This window comes from Mastigoproctus giganteus, chromosome 6 (assembly GCF_048544385.1).
Source record: "Mastigoproctus giganteus isolate SK-2022 chromosome 6, ASM4854438v1, whole genome shotgun sequence".
In the NCBI taxonomy this organism is placed as follows: domain Eukaryota; kingdom Metazoa; phylum Arthropoda; class Arachnida; order Uropygi; family Thelyphonidae; genus Mastigoproctus; species Mastigoproctus giganteus.
Genome location: NC_143580.1, coordinates 204,542,346 through 204,558,922, shown reverse-complemented (window position 1 = coordinate 204,558,922; position 16,577 = coordinate 204,542,346). Strand labels below are relative to the sequence as shown.

Sequence of the window (16,577 nt, the reverse complement as noted above, 5' to 3'; positions counted from 1 at the left end):
CTCCCTCAAAATTATTGGGTATATGCCATCAACTGCAGAAGCCTTACTTGCTTATGCTAGAAAGTTTTTCTAATACATAGTCATCTGTAATTTCGAAATCAATCACTAATTTCATATGATTCAGCCTCACTTGCACAGCCTCTTCTCATCATGAAGGATATTTCTTCAGTAAAGACAGATGCAATACCTTCATACGTATTTCCCGAAAATTACAGTCTACAGAAGTTCAAGTCTAATGTCAACAAATATCTTCTTTCGTCTTCTCAACCTCCAACCCAAGCACAGTACTAAGTACTATAGGTTCTAATATCTCTCGTGTTTGGGGTTTTCATAAAAAAAAAAAAACACTACAGAAGTGCCTACTTACACTTTTCACCCAATGACAAGGAGCAGAGTCATCCTGAAAGATGCAGTTACTTGGTAGGTTGAAATCGTCTCTAATGGTTGACAGCAATTTGCCTTCCAATATAGCCAGGAATCCATTGGCATTTACAGAGCTTTTTATAACCTGCAGGTGACCTACTCCACGATACGAAATGCACCCCAATATCATTTGGCTGGTAGGGAATTTCACTGTAGACACCATACAGTCTGGAGGGTATTCTTCACGTCTACGGCAAATCGTTTGTCTCCCATGAGCCATGCAGGTTAAATTTCTTCTCATCCGAGAATAACTGACTTCCACTGCTCGGGGGTCCATTTGTCATGCTCCTTACACCAAATTAATCAGGCCTTTTTCATATTTTGTGTGAGGAGGGGCTTCTTCTTAGGACAATGGGCTACAAGTCCATTTTTGAAGAACTGTCTTCTGACTGTTACAGCAATTGCTACCACTCTTGTATGTTCTTCCCATTCTCTTTTCAGCTCAGACGAAAAAGCTTTATAGTTTTTAAGGCACAAGCGCTTCAAAACGTGGTCCTGTTTTGGCATAGAGACTCATTTGCATCCGGTTCCTTTTTTCCTATGAGCAAAACCAGTATTCTTGAGTTGGGAAAGAATCTACTCACTGTCGACTGATTACAAGGCACTCTATAAGCAATGTAATGGGAAGAACATCCTTTCTCACCTAAAACAACAATAGCACTCTTTCTTCGTGGTGCCAACTGCATGTAACTCGCCATCCTAACACAAGCAAGGAATGACTGCAACTCTTGCAGAGTGCTTATATAGGTGAAAGTGCTTATATAGGCTGATGCAATATTACATCATTGCCTATGCGTGTTAATCTTATCTGATGCAATATGTAAGAAATATTGCCATATACTTACGTTATTTGGACGACAATTACAATTTTAAGGGGTGATGCACTTTCTTTGAACACCAGTGTATATTACCCTTCTCCTCCCTAACTTGCAGTCTCCTTACACCCTTAAGGTATCCTCAATGATACTGGCAAAAGTTATTATGCCACCTTTGTTCAAATGAATACCATCTCTACAAAATAAATTCCTTCTATCTACAAGTGTGGGCCATGATGATAAAAATTCCACCCCCCCCCCAAGAGTCTTGCAGATTCCTTCAAGTCTTGAATTAATCCACAAGGCTTTCACAGCATATAATCTCTCCTTTCATGTCTGGGCAGAATTGCAGACACATACACATTCTGACCTAACTCGTGGCATATTTTCAACATGGTCCTATATTTATCCAAGAAATGGTCAGTCATGTTCTTTAAATATCGTTAGTCCTCACATGAATAATAATACTCTCTTCATTCCCCTTAAAATCTGACAATCTGTTTTCAACATCGATTATTGCTCCCAGCAAACACACACTAGTTCTGGTCCACCTATCTTTATTACAAAAATTATTACCAGTTTTATTACCAGTCTCCTAATAAAAATAGATCACCTTCAACCAGAGCTGCATGCACTTGACTGTTCTTACCTGGGACCTGAATCAGGAATGCATCACTTTACAGGTCACGAGATATGCGAGTCCCTGACAAGCTCCAAGTTACATTTGTTTCTAGGGGAACTACTCAGTTCTTCAGTGATTCAAATTCTTCTCATAATGCACCACGTTCTAATTTGAGATTGGTACACTCCTTACATCGAGTGAAGAAAAGAATCATAGAGCTTAAGGAGCACAAATTGGTGGAGATAAAATCATTAACTTTTTTTTTTTTAGCAAATGCTTCTGAAAGTTCCTTCAACAATTTGGTAAAAAATCCTTAATATGCCTTTCATTAACAGCTTTTAACAGCATAATTCTGACTGTCAACAGGATGATCAACTTTGCTGATCAGATATAGTTTCAATAGCCAAAAAAAAAACAGAATCTGATGAAAGTCAGAAGTTGTAACGCAATTTTCTAGATTACTAATTTTTTTTTTTTTTTTTTTTGTGTTATTTTCAAAAAATGCCAAAGTTTTAAGAATTCCAGATTTTTGAAAGTTGGATTATATCCATCTAGCCTGTGCATCATTCACAGTAAACCCTATTTATCAAATGTAATTCTCCTGTAAGTACCTCAAATATCTTTTTGGACCATTAAACTAGTATTATTAATATCATCAAAAGTAAATGAATTATAAATAATAACTGGGAGTCAACCTACCAATATCATCTCTTGTTTCAAATTTGGAAGAAATAGCTACCTGATCATTACCCTTGCTCACAATCTAAACAAAAAAATAAATAAATAAATAAATAAAAAGAAAATAATAATAAAAAATAAATAAATAAATAAATAAAATAAATAAATAAATAAAAATAATAAAAATAAAAAATATATATATATATCAGCATATGCCTGAAGTAGTTAAAAAAATAACCAGTACGATGGACATCAGCATGAATAAAGCAGTCACGTCCAAATGACATCAGTATAAAATGTGGAATAGTAAAGCTAAATGAAATGCAATGCTTTACCGTAGAAGCAATAATATGTACTACTAATAACAGCAATTATGAATAGCCAGATGCAAAATTAATCAGAATGGTGAAACAGTTGTATCACAGCAGTTAAAATAATTTATTAAGAAAAAAAAAAGGGTGAAGTTCTTTCAAGGCTTTCTTTGGTTCTTCAGTTTCACCTGGAGGATAAGCACTTCATATGATGTTCCACAGGCACTATGACAGGTTGAGACATTACTGAAATGCTATTTTCTTTGTTTTTCTCTAGCCTCCCTTAGATACCATGTGGTGGTTCCTGACAAGATCAGGGCCCAGTAAACAATTTTTTTTTCCATTCTATTTAATTGTCTATTCTTTACCTTTTGCATTTTATTTCACAAATCCAGAAAGCCTCAAAAGTATTAGCTGAGGGGAAGAAAAGACTGTATCACCAACCTGATATACTTTTGTAAGTGCTTCTAAAAATAAATACTTTCATTATGAATGAAGTTTAATATAAAAACAGGTATATTTGTAATCCTGTGTATTTTAACACTTCGCAATAAACATCTGTATGCATACTGAGCAGCAGTCAACATACTACATATATATTTCTTCTTATTCTTAGGATTTATTCCATTATTACAATGGTTCTCCTCAACCTAATATCGAAAAGTCATTCCTTTATTCTTTTTTGACATTTTCTTCTATCTTCCCAATCTTTGTCCACCATTTCTCTTCTATTCATGGCTGCTCTCACACTCTCTATCCATGTCCTTCTTGGTTTTCTTCTCTTTTTCCTTCTCCATGGCATCTATTCCATGGCTCCTCTGGGCAATCTGTTGTTCTCCATTTTCTTCACATGGCCAAACCATTCCAATCTTTACTCTTCTATTTTATTAATGATATTTTTTTGGGAATTCATTGTATTCCTTATCACCTCATTTCTAACTTTTTCAGTCCTAGACTTTCTTGCCGATCTTGCCAAAAATCCATCTCAAGGGCTAGTAGTTTATATTTTTGTCTTTCAGTTGAGGTCCAAGTCTCACATCCATATAATTAAACACTTTGCAATATTGCATTATATATATTTGATGTTTAGTTTTGTTAATATTATTTTTATTCCATAGCACAGAATTAAGCATTCCTATGACCTTTCTACCTTCACCCAGTCTTCTCTCAATTTCCTGCGAAGATGATCCGTCAGTCTAAATAATTGCACCCAGGTATTTAAATTAAATTGCTGTACAGTTTTCACTTGTATTCCATCTAAATCCAGAACCTTCTCACTATGATTCATGTACTCTGTCTTATTAAAATTAACTGTCAGTCCCCATGTTTTATATTATTCTAGCAACTTTCTGTGTGTATATATATACACACACAAACATACAATATATATATATATATGGATTTATACAAAGGTCAAAATAATTAATTAATGATATTTACAAACATAAACACTGAAACTAAACCATAATAAAATATCAATTTTTATTTAAAAAATTCAAATAACATGTAGCATATCTGACAAAACAAAACAAGACAAAACAAATTACAAGATGTGCTTCAACATCTGCTGTTTTGCTGCAGAAAATTACAGGAAATCTTCATTTGGTCTTTTCAGTTCAAAGACCAAAATTTGGATCATCAATTTTATTCTGTTCTTTTCTTGAAAATAATATTTCTTGTTTTCATCACCTAGATTGTTGTTGGCATTTGATGCAATGCGGTGATACCCAAACGTTTTTACATTTATAAAAACGAAATGGATAAAAAATAATTTATAGGGCAACAGATGATAAACAACACTTTAAATCAAAAATAAATAGCCCTTTCTCTACTGTAAGAAAGGGCTATTTATTTTTGTGTGTCTGATATCACCACAGGGATTAAACAATACTGATAACAAACCAAACCTTGGATAAACTGCATATGCCCAAAATTTTTTTTCAAGATCAAATTAAGATTAACAACTATTTTAGAAAAACTAAATAAGTATATATAGGTACAGGGTATCATAGATAACATGGAAACACTGCTAGTGGAAACAGTGCTACTGTCCAACAGACAAACAAAATCACAGTGTATATTGAGCATGTGACCATGATAAATTCAGTGCTTGGTACTGCTCTGAAGAAAATATAAGTAAATTAGGTGGGTTTGTATTTGAAAAGCATCACATTTACACATATTTTAAAACCTAAACATAAACTTGACTGAAATATAAAAGAAAAGTAAACTTTCTTTAAACCTGTAAAAGACGCATTTCTATAAGTCTTCCAAGAAAGCGTGTAACCATGCATGTAACTGCAGGATAATTTAAAGAAGCTGTAGCCGTCATCATTTTTTTTTTTTTTTTTTTTTTTTTTTTTTTTCAGGAAATCTTTACTAAGTCTATTGAATTCTAAGACCAAACTTTGGTCAAGCAAAGGTATTGTAAGCTTGTAGGAACAGTTTTTGTCATCATTGTAGATGGCATTGTTGTTGTTGTCGTTTGGTTTTTAAGAGCATTAGCAACTAAGGCCATATTGCTCCAGGGATATGCGGTGGTCAATCTCTGACCTTTCCGCATCCTCCGTATTTGGTGGTCAGTCACGGGCTCGAACCCCGGCCTAATCAAGAAGCGTGTGCTACGCACTGCTGCTCCTGCCCACCTGGCTGTAGATGGCATATGCACAGGCAATGACTAGTATTTTCCTCAAAAATCTAGACATGTTTCACACCGTGTGAAACATCACTAGACATGTCTAGTGATGCATCGATAAAATCAAGATGTCACTAAGTTGTTATAAAAACTGCTTCGAGCTGATTAAGTGGCACTGTACAATCCAGATGAGCTACAATATATCTTCCTGAGATGTCCCAAACAAGACTGATGGGATTCAGATTTGGGGAAATGCAGACCAATCCATAAGGATGATACCCTTATCTTCCAACAATCTGTTGTCCAGCTGTGCCTATGGAGATGAGCAGTAAAAAACCTCTTTGCTCACAGCACCAATATGGGAATGATCATAGGTTGCAGGAGTCCGTCTCTATACCTGTGTATATGATGCTTTTCATTAATTGTATGTTCATTATAAACCTTCCACATCATGAAGCCTTGCAATTTATGGAATTAATGCTGATGGCATCCTTCCTCTTGTTCAGACTACACACCCATGAGAGAGCATAAATTCAAATTGTGGAAGGATGGTTGCAAGATCAATGTGCAAACATTTTTGAATTTTTGCACATTGATCCTGCAACCATTCTTCCACATGGGGTTTTGTCAATGATATACAGCAGTGGTTTTTTCATACCACTACCAATTTTTGCTACTTGCAATAATCTTCACTGAATACAAATATATGAAAAATAGCCAGACTTTAAGTTCTTTCTTTTTAATATAAATATCAATTAAAAGATTAAGAAAACATCATAATCAGCATAAATCTATCATTAAATCAGCACACCAAAAGAGAATATAATTACCATAGGACAGAGGCATGGTCTTGAGAGTGTCATAGTGAATGATGCAAGAACCACTGGCCTGAAGTCCAGAATTTTGGGATACATATCCAGGGGAGATAATGTCTGGAAGAAATAGGTAAAAACTTATTAAGCAAAACTTTACATGCAGTACTTATAAAAAAATACCTTTTTAATATAAGAGGCTACTAAAAACTATTTTAACTTGTAATTTTTAAATAAAAATTTTATAAGTTCAAGAAATTAAACGCAAAGGCCTCATGCCATATAGCATGAAGCCTTTGCATTTAATTTCTGAGGCTATTAAACATTATTATATAGGCAGAGCACAGCCTTAATTTGTATATAGCTCTGAGTACACTAAGCTTGCTACTAAGTGCCTCAATTTCATATTGTGGAGGCACTTCACACAAGCTGCCTGAGTACTGTGCTACACACTAAATTAAAAAAGCACTGCTAACAGTTAGCAGTGCTTTTTAGATCAATGCACAATATGAATAATTTGGAAAAATGCAAAAATATTAATTTGCAGTTTATACAATTTCTGCAATGGAAATAGTAGGATTTCTGGATACCAACAATTATGTGCACTTTTCAGAATTCCTTGCAAAAAGCTGCATATAATTGCAACATGTTTCAGATGTACAGAGAAATCTGTGGGGGGGGGGGGGAGGTTTCTTCTCACAAGTGAATATAGAATGTGAGCAAGAATGGCATGAAGAAACCTACCTTTATAATATAAGCAGCTATTTAAACTATAAGAACTATTTTAACCTGTTTTAAATAAATAAAATTTATATTAACAAAGTTCTGGCTGCAGTATAGTGAAGACTACATAAAAGGGTTTGCAGAATTTCCATGATAACTAGTATTGAGTTGTACTAGTGTACCGATAGCGATTTAAGGAGAATTTTGAACAGTGATGGATATGGTGCTGTTTCTTGTATTCTGTCTAGCTTGTGAATTCCTCTGACCGTTTGGTTGTCCCAGAGTATAAACAGAAAATTTAATTTAATCTTATCTATATCACCTCCAAATGATACAAATACCTTCTATTGGGAGACCATGCCAACTGTGAACAATTTTGTCAATGGCTGCAAGCCACAAATCGTTCCTGATATTCTGTTCAGAGATAAACCTCAGTTTACCTATGATAGTATTAATAAAACAATGAATTCGCATTCTTGAAAGCAAGAAGAGGTATCAGAATGTAATTCTCAACACCAATTTTCAGTAAACATGTGATGTGAAGTACCTAATATTGCTGTATTTAGAACACGTACTTCTTGCAACATAAGGATCAATGTAGGCATAAATATTCATAACTTCTCTGCTGAAATGTAGGTATAAACATTTCAGCAGAGAAGTTATGAGTTGTTGAACAAAAATTATCAAGGGAAGGCAGATACAGAGAGATGATATGGCCACTTTGGTCACCTGGCTTAAATCCCTTATACTTTTTCCTTTGGGGGTTGCATACTTTTTAAAGACCAGCTGTATCTTGGTGGCAATCCAGAAACAAGGCAGTAGTTGGTAGAGGTTATAAACTGTTTTTTTATCAGAAATGAAACAGCACGCAAGCAGTAGGGAAGTTCCATGCCATGGAGAGACACCTGGCAGCAAGAAGGCAAAAACAAAAAAAAAGATAAAAATAAAAAAAATTTAAAAACTGTATTTAGTTATGTGTAGACCCAGACCCCCCTTTTTCCAGGGAGTTCTTCAGCCTTCTAAAAGTTTATTTTTTTACAAAATAAAAAAAAAAAAGCCCAAAGTACAAGTACAGTCAGGTATGCTACAACGAATGATTTTTGTCAATAAAATCAGGATGCTACAATGAACGCAGAGGAATACTATCAGCCGATGTAGCACGTGCGTGATGTGTCAGGGCCTTCCTACTTTGATTAGAGCATTAGTTATCTTTGTTATCATTTGTAAGGTTCAGTTATTAGTTTAGAACAGTTATCTGCTTATTTGCCCTTTAACAGTGAAAATATTTTTTAAAATTATTCTGCTATATAATTTTAGCCATGAGCCGGCAAAATAGAGTGAGAAAGCTAATTAATTTAGACATTAAGAAAGAAATAATTTCCAAGTGAGAAAGTGGAAAAAGTGTAGGAGATCATACTAGATTAAGTGCTGAATATGGTATGGCTAAATCAACAATCAGTACAATTTTAAAAAACAAGGAAGAAATAAAAAGTGTGCAGGTTGTGAAGGGAATCTCTAGGTTAAGCAGTTCATGTTGCAATATCATGGAAAAGATGGAAACTCTTCTATTAGTGTGGATTAATGAAAAACAAATGGCAGGTGATAGTGTGAGTGAGGCAATTATTTGTGAAAAGGCCATACAATTGTTTGAGGAACTTGGTGCTAAGGCTCCTAGTACAAGCACTGGTTCTGTGAAGGAGTTTTTTGGCACCAAGGGGTGGTTTACCAGATTTAGGAAAAGGACTGGATTACACAGTGTTGTGAGGCATGGTGAGCCTGCCAGTGCAGGTAGGGATGATGCTGGACAACATCGTGAGAAAGTTACGAAAATGATTGTGGATGGAGTCTTTCTTTTTGCAGCATGTGTTTAACTGTGACGAAACTGGCCTTTTCTGGAAGAGAATGCCACGCAGAATATATATCACAAATGAGGAGACCACCTTGCCTGGCCATAAGCCAATGAAAGACTGGCTTGTGTTGCTCTTTTGTGCCAATGCTTCAGATGACTGCAAGGTCAAACCACTGCTCGTGTACCATTTGGAGAACCCCAGAGCTTTTAAAAACATCAGGAAAACCACCTTGGAGTTTTGTGGCGTTCCAACCACAATGATTGGGTGACCAGGAGTCTTTTCTCCAACTGGGTGACTGAGGTGTTTGGCCCCACTGTCCATGACTACCTTAGGGAGAAGGATCTTCCAATGAAGGTTCTTTTGGTCATGGATAATGCTCCAGCCCATCCACCTAATTTGACTGAAGAATTACCAGATGAGTTCAGTTTAATTAATGTTCCCTTCTTGCCACCTAATACAACACCTCTCCTCCAGCCTACGGACCAGCAGATGATTGCAAATTTTAAAAACTCTACACTAAGGCACTGTTCAGGTATTGTTTTGAGGTCACTTCTTCCAGTGATGTAACTCTGAAGGACTTTTGGAAGAGTCACTTCAATATAGCGCATGCTGTTTTCCTAATTGTGGTTGTTGGGAAGGAGGTTTCCATTAGGTGCTTGAATTCGGCTTGGAGGCCATTGTGGCCTGACACTGTGGCTCCAAGGGACTTCGAAGGCTTTCAACAGTTGGAGTAAGAGCCTGTTGTGCAGGAAATTGTGTGTCTGGACAGTTCCATGGGCCTAGAGATCGATGAGGAGGATGTGGAGGAGGAATTGGTGGAGGACCACAGGAAGGAGTTATCATTTGAGGAGCTGGCAGAGCTTCACAATGAAGAGGCAGAGGCACTGAAGAAGAGGAAAACTTTAAGGGACAAGGACGAGGACAAGAAAAAACATTCCATCTGAGAACCTTAAAGAGGTGTTGTCTTGCTGGAATAAACTGTCCAAACTTATAAAAGATTATCACCCAGATACTGCTGCTGCTGTGGAAATGGGTCTTAATCATTTTAATGAATATCTCTAAATAGGCCTACAAGGCTGGGACAAACCATGTTGATGATTAAGCTTCACACCAGCCGGATGATAAATAAATTCAAAACTGTAACTAAAAACACTTTATTTACAATAAAATAAATATAAAATATAAAATATTTACAATAAAATAAAATATAATTAACACTGATAAAATACACTAAAAAACTTAGAAATTAAAAGCAATAAAATTTGCTGTAGCTTTTGGAGGTAGCAGTCTCCTTCCTCACAGCATAAGTCTACTGTGCGGCACATTCTTAAATAGCAGATCCACGGCACACATCACATGGCTCCATGGTTGGAATTTTTTCCCCTTTGCGCACCGGGACCAGAAATGGCTCGGGAGCGCGCTAGCTGAAACCGTTCATTACGCCCAAAAACAACGGTTTACAGGAGGGGGTGAACATACACCCCTATTCCTATTAATAGTATTCCTAACTGCCCCAATACGTAAACTCTCGAGCCATTTATGGTCCCAGAACCCATGTGCATGATCTGTGATGACAGCATCCTCCGGGGAAATTTGATGTTGTTTCTCCCAGAAATGTTCAGCCACAGCAGACTTCCAGTTCAGTGTTGGCATTCGAGGTGAGCGGATGCACTTAGTCAGGGCTCCTCAGTTAAGTGGTTTACTTTTGGATAGTGCTTTTAAATATTTGATTTATTTAGATATTGTTGGATTATTTTGTTATAGGTTTCCTGTAACAGTTTGATTTTAATAATATTATAGATATAATTTTTTAAAGTTAACTTTCATTGATATTTATTTAACTTTATAATGGTAGTTACGAGATCTGCCTTAAACACGTCACAGGGTATCGTGACTCACACGGAAATAGCCGATGACGATTTACGGGTGAGTCATGATTTAATCCGTTGTGGAACCTGTGGCATGTTTTCCAAGGTTGACCTGGTAACTAATCCTACCTCACCTGGGGATTCTTTTTTTTGTGATCGATGTAAGGAGTGCACTGATCTTAAATTACAATTTGGTGCCCTGATGGAACAATTTCAGTCCCTGAAAAAACGGGTGCTTGCCCTCGAGAATAATGCATCTGGGAGCTCGTCAGGGACTCAAGACTCCAACAATCGACCAAGTGATGCACACCAGATTCGAGCCTCAAAACAGAAAAACCAAGTGCAAACTACTCTGGTTAAAAAGGACTTTATTTTATTAGGAGACTCCATTGTCAGGGAAACGGGGAATATTTTTTGTAATAAGGATAGGTGGAGTAGAACCAGGGTATGTCTGCCGGGAGCAACTATTGATGATGTTACCAACAGATTGTCAGATTTTAAAGGGGATAAAGAGAATATTATTATTCATGTGGGGACTAATGATATTAAACGTACACGATCTGACGATTTGTTGGAAAAATACAGGACCATGCTGAGGAAATGTCGCGAGCTAGGTCATAATGTCTATGTGTCTGCAATTCTGCCCAGACACGATAGGAGCGATTATTTGTTAAGAGCCTTGTGGATTAACTCAAGACTTGAAGGAATCTGCAAGGCTTTAGGGGGGAAATTTCTATCAGCATGGCCCACACTTGTAGGTAGAAGGAATTTGTTTTGTAAAGACGGGATACACTTAAACAAAGGTGGTGCAAAGGTTTTTGCCAGTATTATTGAGGATACCTTAAAGGTTCAGGGAAACTGCTAGCTGGGGGGGGGGATGTGGGTAATACTGACACGCGTTTATCTGATAATATAAAGTAACTCTTTATATCAAAAAGTTATATCTTTATCTCAAAGTAACTCTTGCACATACCTTAAGAGTTCTTATCTGTTACCCCAACTGGACGTATTATCTAGATGTTCTGGGGGCAGAAACGTTTCACGTGAGCAGGTAGCTAATATCAGGGATGAGAGCCTAAAAAACTTCAAGGGTTGTGTTAGGGTTGTTAAATATACAAGAACTGTAAATCTTAATTGTTTACACAGTAACGTTAGAAGTGTCGTCAATAAAATGAGCGAATTCGAACTGCTGGTTAAAACAAGTAACGCGGACATAATAGGGCTTACAGAGACGTGGTGCCACCCGGAAACTGGGGATGATAAGTTTAAGTCCGGCTTGTATGATGTATTTAGGAGGGATAGGGTAGATAGAAGGGGTGGTGGGGTAATGCTTCTTATCAGAAGCAGCCCGAGTGCGACGATAGCTTTCCCAGATTCAGACATTTCACATGCTAGTATAGAGTCTGTATGGTGTGAGATAGTTGGAAACAAAGGTATAATGAGAGTAGGAGTAATCTACAGACCAGATGATTGTGAAGATTATGAAAAAAGCCTCTACATGCAAATGAAATGGGCAAGTAAGTGTCAATGTCTTATTATGGGCGATTTCAATTTGCCTATAATTGATTGGAGTAAATGGGGAGGAAACTCGACATGGGGAACAAAATTTTTAAATCAACTAGATGACTGTTATTTGTATCAACACGTCAGGGAAAGCGCTAGAGAAAAGAATATCCTAGACCTCATCATCACCCATGAATCAGATGACATAACAGGTTTGACAGTAGAGGAACCAGTAGCAGGAAGTGATCACGGCGTTCTACGGTGGATGATGACGAGAGAGGTAGGAGAAGTAAAAGGCAAAGGAATGGGTTTTAATTTCAGAAAAGGAAATTACGATGCCTACATGGCTTCTATTAACTGGGTAGATATCGTGCAGAAAATGAATACATTTGAACTTTGGTACGCTTTTAAAACATTAATCACAAAAAAATACTCCACGAGGAGGGTTCCAAGTTGGATGAATAGTGAAGTTTCCACATTACTTGAGCAGAAAAAGGTGGCATCGAAAGGTTACAGAGCAATAAAAAGTACTGAAGCCTATAACAGCTACAAGGTGATGTCTAATAGAGCCACAGAAAAGGTCCGACAGGCAAAGGCAGTTTATGAGAAATCACTAGCAAACAGATCAATAGCAAACAGAGCAAAGAGGGGGGTGGGGATAAAGAATTCTTCACATATATAAATTCCAAGAAGAGCAGGACAAACCAGATTGGACCTTTATGTAAGGGAAAGGGGATAGTAATAAATACACCAGCTGCCGTTGCAGATGAACTCAACAATTATTTTGCATCGATATTTACAAATGAAAAACCTTTTGTGGCAATGGGAAATTGTGGGAGCGAAGTTGAAAAATATGTAATTGTAATTAATGATACTGAAATTTCGCAAGATTATTTAATGAAAAAACTTTCGAGCCTACAGACCAGTAAGGCTCCTGGAGTTGATGGAATATACCCTATAATCTTAAGGGAGGCGGCAAGCGAGTGCATTGAACCATTGAGAATTGAACCACTGAACCATTGAATCCAACAAAGTGTAAGGTATTACACCTGGGAAACAGTAATCCCAAAATAACTTATTCACTTGGTGGAATTCAACTAAACCCAGTACTGGAGGAAAGGGACTTGGGTGTTACGATACAGTCAGACATGAAATTCTCTGAGCATTGTAAACAGGTTGCAAGGAAGGCCCATGGTGTCCTATCGATGATCTATCGAACTTTTGCAAATAGAGATAGGGACGTGATAATCCCATTATATAAGGCTTATGTTAGACCACACTTGGAATACTGTGTTCAAGTATGGAGACCGCACCTAAGAAAGACATCGAGCTTCTTGAAAGGGTGCAAAGATGGGTAACTCGCCTGGTGAGATTGGCAAAAGGGCGTCCTTATGAAGAAAGACTTCGAATGTGTCGGTTGCACAGTTTGGAAACTAGACACCTTAGAGGAGATTTGATTGAGGTGTTTAAGGCTCTGAGAGGCATCAGTAAAATGAATGAGGACAAAATTTTCAAGATTATAAATGATGCTAGAACTAGGGGACATAAATTCAAGTTACAGGGGGAAATGTTTATATTGGACTGCAGGAAGTTTTATTTTAGCCAGCGAGTTATAAATTACTGGAATAAGTTGCCTTCATGGGTGGTAGAGGCCGACAGTTTTGGGAAATTTAAAGGTCATCTGGATAGTACCTTCGGGTAAGGGAAGCGCATAGGATGATAGGTTTAATTTACTTTTTTTTATTAATTATTATTATTTATTTTTTATTTATTTTTTTTTTTTGGCTGGTGCAGCATAAGCCATAGGCTTTCTTGCACCATGCGGCCATTACTAATACTAATACTAATACCCATAATTTGCGGACTTTATTGCGTTTGCATGCTCCCCCAGCCGGTCTTTCAATCGCCGCCCCGTCTCACCCACATAACACAACCCACAATCCGGGCATTTGATTTCGTACACCACTCCACTGCTGGCTTCTTTGGATATGGGGTCTTTTACTCGAGATATCGCTGTGTGCAACCTCCTACCTGGAAGTTGCACACAGCGTATCTGACATCCCCGAATTATACGTGCAATGCGGTATGACAGGCCCGGATAGTAGGGAATGTATGCGGTGCTCACAGGGGCGAACTGCTCATTACGGGTGGACTCTACTCCTCTAATGGCTCTGTCCAACACCCTCTGGGGGTAGCCACACTTCTTGAGGTCTGCTGTGACCCAAACAATTTCTTTATCACTATCCTCGGAGGTGCTGCAGTGGGACCCTGCCCTATCTATTAAAGCTTTGACCACACTATTTTTATGTTGGTTGGTCTGTGCCGAGGTATAATGGGTATATTGACCCATGCACATCGGCTTTCTAAATACCTTGGACTTAAGGGTGTCGCCTTCTCTAATTACCAACAGGTGGTAGATGACTTTCATCAACCGGTGAAATACCACCACTTTGCTTATTGGAGGCTTGAAGTGGTGAAACCCATGTTTAGTCTCTAGAGCAAAGTTTCCGGCATCCCCCCCCCCATACTTCTCCTTCAACCCATGCACGGTACTATGTACTATAGGTTTTGATACCTTTCATGTTTGGGGTTTTCATAAAAAAAAAAAAAAAACACATCAAGGAATGGCAAGGTTCCCTCCGCTTCCACCTCCGAAGTAAATTTGATAAAAGGGAAGGAACTATTAAGTGCATGAAGCACCTGATCCTCCCTCCCCCTTTGTATAATTGAGAATATGTCATCAACATATCTCCTCCATCTGTGAATGGGAAATTCCGAATCCCCAAAAATCCTGACTTCCAACTCCTCCATAGCTAAATTGGCCACAATGGCACTGATGGGGGAACCAATGGCTGTGCAATGGATCTGCCTGTACATGACATTCTGGAATACCATAACGGTACTAGATAAGCAAAGCTCAACTCCTTCACAAATGTCATCAATACTAAGAGATGACCCAGTACTTAACAATACATCTTTTTCTAAGGCCATTCTAACACACTATAAGCCAAACTTAATGGGAATACAAGTAAACAGTGACTTAACGTCGAAAGAGACCATCATCTCATCTTCCCATATAGTCTGTCCTTTTATGAAGTCCACAAATTCTTTGCTATTCTTAATGACAAGGCCAGAAAGTCCTACTATGGGTGCAATTAGCTTAGCTAAATACTTAGATAAAGCATACGTAGACTGTTTATAAATAATACAATAGGTCTGAGCGGTGTGCCTACTTTATGTACCTTTGGGTTCTGTAAAATCTGGGTAAACAGCATCCAGCAGCATGTAACAACCAATAGACTTCCTTAGATATCCATGCTGACTTTTGCCAACATTGTAAAAGGCTATTCACTTGTCATTCCCAACTAACCAACTGAGTACGGCAGGTAACTTTGTATGTGGCGGTATCCTGTAATAATTCTAAAGCTTTACTATAATATTGTTCTTTGTCCAAAATAACCGTAGCCCTACCTTCATCTGCTGGTAGAACAATAATCTCATCATCCTGTTTAAGCTCCCTTAAAGCCTAAGGTTGGAGGGGGCCGGCTTGGCCTGACTCAAAATAGCTGCCATTCTAATGCGTACTTCATTAGCCTGGGTCGCTGATAACTTATAAATGGCTCTCTCGATGCCCATTGCTATTTCAGCGACCGGAGGTTTACTGGGCATCAAGACAAATTTAGTACCCAAGCTCCAGACCCTCTCCTGTTCCCTAGTAAGACGCTTACTGCTTAAATTACAGAAGAAATTAGTACCACCATTGTTATGTACTATCGCTGTCTCCTCCAATAATTTATGAAGTTTACTAATTTTCCTCTGCTTATAAATACCTGCAATCTTAGTCGTCTTCTCTGAAACCAACTTCACTATCAGTAATCGATGTACTGGTGATAAATTGTTAACACATTCTAGAGCCAAATTAATTTGTCTTCTGGTAATCCTCACATCATCATGTAGCTTGCGGATCCAAATGCACAAAATCCTTTTTTGAAACCAATTAGTAGCTCTAACCAAGCGATCATCGTCAAAGGGCATCCTTTACACAAAACCCCCTTGGTATTAAACCATGCGCCTTACATCGATAGGCAAATCTTGGATGTTGTTTCTGTTTTTCTTCTGTCATACTATGCTTGTATGTCATACTTCTGTCATACTATGATTGAATTTGAGAAGCATAGGCAAATTTAGTACCCAAGCTCAAGACCCCTCCTGTTACCTAGTAAGCCGCTTACTACTTAAATTACAGCTGAAATTAGTACCACCATTGTTATGTACTATTGCTGTCTCCTCCAATAATTTATGAAATTTACTAATTTGCCTCTGCTTATAAATACCTG

The 16,577-nt window shown here is 37.6% G+C and overlaps 1 protein-coding gene across 1 annotated transcript in view; it reads right to left on the bottom strand.

Annotated features, from left to right (window-relative positions):
• The window catches only part of Xpd (general transcription and DNA repair factor IIH helicase subunit Xpd), a 279,740-nt gene that overhangs the window by 76,703 nt on the left and 186,460 nt on the right, over window positions 1-16,577 (bottom strand). The window contains exons 16-17 of the mRNA XM_090376384.1: window positions 6,315-6,416; window positions 2,560-2,623 (exon numbers count right to left, since the gene is read on the bottom strand). Coding sequence (XP_090232510.1) covers window positions 2,560-2,623; window positions 6,315-6,416 — 166 coding nt within the window. The remainder of the gene's footprint in view (window positions 1-2,559; window positions 2,624-6,314; window positions 6,417-16,577) is intronic.